We start from the raw sequence: 5,511 nt of genomic DNA, 5'->3' as shown, positions 1-5,511 counted from the left end.
GGGATTATAGATAGAGCTCAAGGTAATTTTATTTATTTGTTTGTTTGTTTGTTTGAGTTGGAGTCTCACTCTGTCACCCAGGCTGGAGTGCAATGGTTTGCTCACGGCCACCACAGCCTCAACCTGCTGGACTCAGGGGATCCTTCTACCTCAGTCTTCCAAGTAGCCGGAACCACAGACATGCACTACCATGCCTGGTTAATTTTTGATTTATTGTAGAGATGAGGTCTTGCCTAGTTGCCCAGGCTAGTCTCAAACCTGTGGGCTCAGGCAATTCTCTCACCTCAGCCTTCAGGAATTTTTTTTTTTTTTTTTTTAGTTGGAGTCTTACTCTTGTCACCCAGGCTGGAGTACAGCAGCACACTCAGGGCCACTGCAGCCTCGACCTGCTAGTTGCGCAGGCTGGTCTTGAACCCCCGGGCTCAGGCAGTCCTCTCACCTCAGTCTCCCAAAGTGATGGGCTTATAGGCTGAGCCACTGTGCCCAGCCAGCCTCCGGTAATTTTATTTTTGGAGGGAGGAGAAGGTACCTTTTAATAGTTTTATAAATTTTACAAATACACTGAAGACTCATGCAATGCTGCCGGCATTGGACGCAATCCTGGGCCAAAAGTTTGCACACTCCTTTGCAACTGGTCCAGGAATGGAAGAACCCTTCATCCTGCCTTTATTGTTGACTATGACTCCTGCATTATCTTCAAAATAAAGGAACACACCATCTTTTCTCCGGTATGACTTTCGTTGTTGAATGACCACTGCTGGATGCACCTTCTTTCTGAGCTCTGGTTTGCCTTTCTTGACTGTGGCCATCACCATGTCACCCACACCAGCAGCGGGAAGTCTGTTCAGCCGTCCCTTGATCCCCTTCATGGAGATGATATACAGATTTTTGGCTCCCGTACTGTCAGCATAGTAGATCCTGGCGCCGACTGGAAAACCCAGAGAAATCCGGAATTTTGCACTGGAGGACCCACCACGTCCTCGCTTCGACATCTTGGATGCTGGAAAGAGACAAAAAGGAAGTAGGTCCGGTAGTTTTTTTTTTTTTTTTGAGTTGGAGTCTCACTCAGTCGCCCAGACTGGAGTGCGGTGACGCTCCCGGCCACCGCAGCCTCGATCTGATGGGCTCCGGCGATCCTTCCGCCTCAGCCTTCCAAGTAGCCGGAATTACAGGCGCGCACTACCACGCCCAGCTGATTTTTTGATTTATTGTAGAGATGAGGTCTCACTGCCCAGGCGGGTCTCGAACCCGCGAGCTCAGGCAATCCACTCACCTCAGCCTCCCAAAGGTGCGGGATTACAGGCTGAGCCACCGAGCCCGGCCGGTAATTTTTTTTTAGAGAATTTACTGATGGTCCTTGTCCTAAGACGTGGTTGAAATGATACTCCTCCATCCCAAAAGCTCTGCATAATTTTGAATCTTAGGAGAAATGTTGGGAAAATACGGATTCCCTCATTCAAACAAAAATCTTTTGGCAAATTCTCCTTCCTCCTGATCTGTTTTAGCTACCAAGGGCCTCAGGGTGCAGCGGCTTCCACAGAGCACAGCTGCTTCTATTACGTCCTCTGTGGAACTCGGGCTGCCTGCCATTCGGGGCTAGTCAGCGGCTTCTCTGAAACTGACATTATGCTTCAAGTGACCCAGACAAAAGTCAGGCATTTTAAGTATTCAGCTCATTTCATATCCTATTTACTCTTTCTCTTGACTAGCCGTTTAGCACACATGTGAACTTATAGACATATGTAAGTACACACAACACACGTACGAGTACATACATTGATAAAAATGTCACAAGTTGCCGGGGGTGGTGGCTCACACCTATAATCCCAGCACTTTGAGAGGCTGAGGTGAGAGGATTGCCTGAGCCTACGGGTTTGAGACTAGCCTGGGCAACTTGGTGAGACCTCATCTCTGCAATAAGTAAAAAAATAAGTCGGGCGTGGTAGCGGGCGTCTGTAGTTCCAGCTACCTGGAAGGCTGAGGCGGAAGGATCACCTGAGCCCAGCAGGTTGAGGCCGCGGCAGCTGTGTGCGTGCCACCGTACTCCAGCATGGGCAACAGAGTGAGACTCCAACTCAAAAAAAAAAAGAAGGAAAGTGGCCAGGTGAAGTGGTTCATATCTATAATTCCAGTACTTTGGGAGGCTGAGGTGGGAGGACTGCTTGAGCCCAGGATTTGAGATCAGCCCGGCCAAGATAGCAAGACCACAAAACAACAAAAAGAATCAAAAAATTAGCTGGATGTGGTGGCGCATACCTTTAGTTCCAGCTACTTGGAAGGCTGAGGTGGAAGGATCTCCTGAACCCAGCAGGTTGAGGCTGTGGTGGCTGTGAGCGTGCCACTGCATTCCAGCCTGGGCAACAGAGTAAGATGCTGACTCAAAAAACCCCAAAAACAAACAAAAAAAACCCCAACCAAAAAAAAGTCACAAGTTTTATGCGTGTGCTCATATTCTTGCACATGGACAAAAGCACACACACACACCATCCTCTGGAAATCTGGACCAGAGTTTGGGGGCAAACTTTCTACCCCAGTCTCAGCCTTAATCCCTGTGCCAGGGAGGCACTCCCCCAAGGGAAGGACCTTGGAGCTCTATCGCTAATTACAGGCCTAGAAGCAGGCTCATCCATCATCCTGGAGTGACAGGCCAGCAGTGCAGCTGCCTCCTGGCCTCCCGGCGCCCTCCCCCAGGCCACACCGTTTCTCCTTGAGCAACCGCAGATCTGCTCCACAGAATGAAAAGCATTTTGGCCGAATCCTCCATCCTTTTCCCAGACATCAATGCGGGCATGCCCAGGCCCAGCTGTGCACCTTCTGCTCTCCTCCCCACATACCCGGGGAGCTCGTGTGAGGATCACCCTTGGCCCCTGCCCGTGTATAATCCCCTTCCAGGCCTCATCTCCAGGGTTTCATTGAACCTTTACAATAATCCGTGACTTGAAACTGTATTACCAGATTTTACATTTTTGGAGTTTCTAAGAAATAATTTGAGCTGGGCAAGGTGTCTCAGGCCTATAATCCCAGCACTTTGGGAGGTGGAGGCGAGAGGATTGCCTAAGCCCACGGGTACGAGACCAGCCTGGGCAACATGGCAAGACCTAGCCTCCACAATAAATAAATAAAAACTCAGCCAGGCATGGTGGTGCATGCCTGTAGTTCCAGCTACTTGGAAGGCTGAAGTGGAAGGATTGCCTGAACCCAGCAGGTTGAGGCTGGGTGACAAAGTGACACTCCAACACAAAACAAAAGCAAATTAAAAAAAAAAACCACAACAATATTGCTGGCATGGATGTGGAGAAAATGGACACTTACACACTGTTGGTGGGAGTGCAATTTAGTACAACCTCTATGGAGAGCGGTATAGAGATTACTCATGGAACTAAAAGCAGATACACCATTTCAACCAGCAATTCCACTACTAGGCATCCACCCTAAGGAACAGAGGTTATGATGTAGAATAATAGGGGTTCGAGACCAGCCTGGGCAACTTAGTGAAACCTGCTGGGCTGCAGCGATCCTTCTGCCTCAGCCTTCCAAGTAGCCAGAACTACAGGCGCGTGCTATCATGCCTGCTGATTTCTGATTTATTGTAGAAGCAAGGTCTCGCCAAGTTGCCCAGGCTGGTCTTGAACCCGTGGGCTCGGGCAATCCTCTCGCCTTGGCCTCCCAAAGTGCTGGGATTATAGGCGTGAGCCACTGCACCTGGCTCATTTTTTGATTTATTGTAGAGATGAGGTCTCGTTAAGTTACCCAGACTGATCTCGAACCCCTGGTCTCAGACAATCCTCTCGCCTAGGTCTCCCAAAGTGCTGGGATTACAGGCTGGAGCCACCGCGCCCAGCCTAGACAGATTTTTAAAAAGAAAAAAAGAAAAGAAAGTGCATGGCAATGGCGACATGGGGTAAGAATGGTTTCTACCCTGGACCGTGTTGGTGTGGTCGTGGGCAGAGTGTCCCCGTCTGGCTAGCTCCAGGGAACAGTGTCAGAACCAAATCCTATTCTGATGCCACAACCAGACTGTCAGCCCTGGAGCCCCAGTCCCTGGCCATCTAGCTCTCTTCATCAGGACAGAGTTCCCTGGAGAGTCCTCTGGGGCCCAGGGTGGCTCTCCTTAGAGAAACTTGCTCCCTTTCTGGAACAGTCTTGAAAACCTCTTGGAAGGCAGGGGCTGTGTCTTTTTGTCATTATCCTCAGCTCTGAACACAGAGCTTGACACCTACAAAGTTGGCACTCGGTACGTATTGGCTGAAACAAAGCAAAGCAAAACAAAAAAGAGAATGCCTTTCCTGATCCTGTTCGCCTAAATAGCTGGCATTTCTCTGAGTCCAATGCAAACCCCCATCCCCCAGCAGTGTTGTCTGCTCTTCCCAGACATTAGCACCCTCCCCTTCCTCCAAACATCGGAATGAACTTACTCTTGCCTTTGTAGAGTCAGTAGCATGTTCGTGATTTGCCTTTTCACTCTAACCGCTAGGAGGCTCCTTGTGAACCTGATTCAGAACATTCCTCTCTAGTACTATTTATGTCTATAAACGTTCAGCAAACACTTTTGATTGAAAGTATAAAGGCCGGGTGTGGTGGCTCATGCCTGTAATCACAGCACTTTGGGAGCCCGAGTTGAGAGGATTGCCTGAGCTCCACGGATTTGAGACCTGCCTGGGCAGCTTGGTGAGACACCATCTCTACAATAAACCAAAAAATTAGCCAGGTGTGGTGGTGCATGCCTGTAGTTCCAGCTACTTGGAAGGCTGAGGTGGAAAGATCACCTGAGTCCAGCAGGTCAAGGCTGCAGTGGCTGTGAGTGTGCCACTGCACTCCAGCCTGGGCGACAGAGGAAGAGGCTCTACCTCAAAAAAAAAAGTAAGGAAATAAATAAATAAAGTATGCAATGTCCATATTTGAATGAAGTTTTCTTTTTTGTTGTTTTTTTTAAGTTGGAGTCTCACTCTGTCGCCCAGACTGGAGTACAGTGGCCGCTCCCGGCTACTGCAGCCTCGACCTGCTGGGCTCCGGTGATCCTTCTGCCTCAGCCTTTCAAGTAGCTGGAACTACAGGCACGTGCCACCACACCCGGCTAATTTTTTATTTATTGTAGAGATGAGGTCTCACCAAGTTGCCCAAGTGGGTCTCGAACCCGCGGGCTCAGGCAATCCACTCACCTCAGTCTCCCAAAGTGCGGGATTACAGGCTAAGCCACCGAGCCCGGCTGTGAAGTTTTCATTTCATGTGAACATTAATGTTATTCTTAGTTTTTGTGTCTCCTCTGGAGATCAGTGGAGGAAGAAATACCAAAGCATGGCTTCTCAGTTATTACCAGCTAGGAATTTGCCTTGTAAGATATCTTTCCGGTTGGGCTCGGTGGCTCAGCCTGTAATCCTGCGCCTTTGGGAGGCTGAGGTGAGTGGATTGCCTGAGCACGCGAGTTCGAGACCCGCCTGGGCAGCGAGACCTCATCTCTACAATAAATCAAAAAATCAACCGGGTGTGGTAGCGCGTGCCTGTAATTCCGGC

The 5,511-nt window shown here is 49.6% G+C and overlaps 1 protein-coding gene across 1 annotated transcript; it reads right to left on the bottom strand.

Moving 5' to 3' along the window:
- Positions 1-531: 531 nt before the first annotated feature.
- LOC103255525 (60S ribosomal protein L23-like) lies at positions 532-1,044 on the bottom strand. Its single transcript, XM_008053496.2, has one exon. It carries the CDS (start codon positions 990-992, stop codon positions 570-572), a length of 423 nt encoding a protein of 140 aa, XP_008051687.1. The 5' UTR covers positions 993-1,044; the 3' UTR covers positions 532-569.
- Between the last annotated feature and the right edge of the window lie 4,467 nt (positions 1,045-5,511).

This window comes from Carlito syrichta, unplaced genomic scaffold (genome assembly GCF_000164805.1).
Source record: "Carlito syrichta isolate Samal-C Ts95f unplaced genomic scaffold, Tarsius_syrichta-2.0.1 Scaffold288208, whole genome shotgun sequence".
Lineage (NCBI taxonomy): Eukaryota > Metazoa > Chordata > Mammalia > Primates > Tarsiidae > Carlito > Carlito syrichta.
Note: the sequence above shows the minus strand (reverse complement) of the source record. Positions and strands in the feature narration are given on the sequence as shown.

Coding starts and splice junctions, on each gene's coding strand:
- LOC103255525 (XM_008053496.2), bottom strand. CDS start 992: ATGTCGAAGCGAGGACGTGGTGGGTCCTCCAGTGCAAAATTCCGGATT.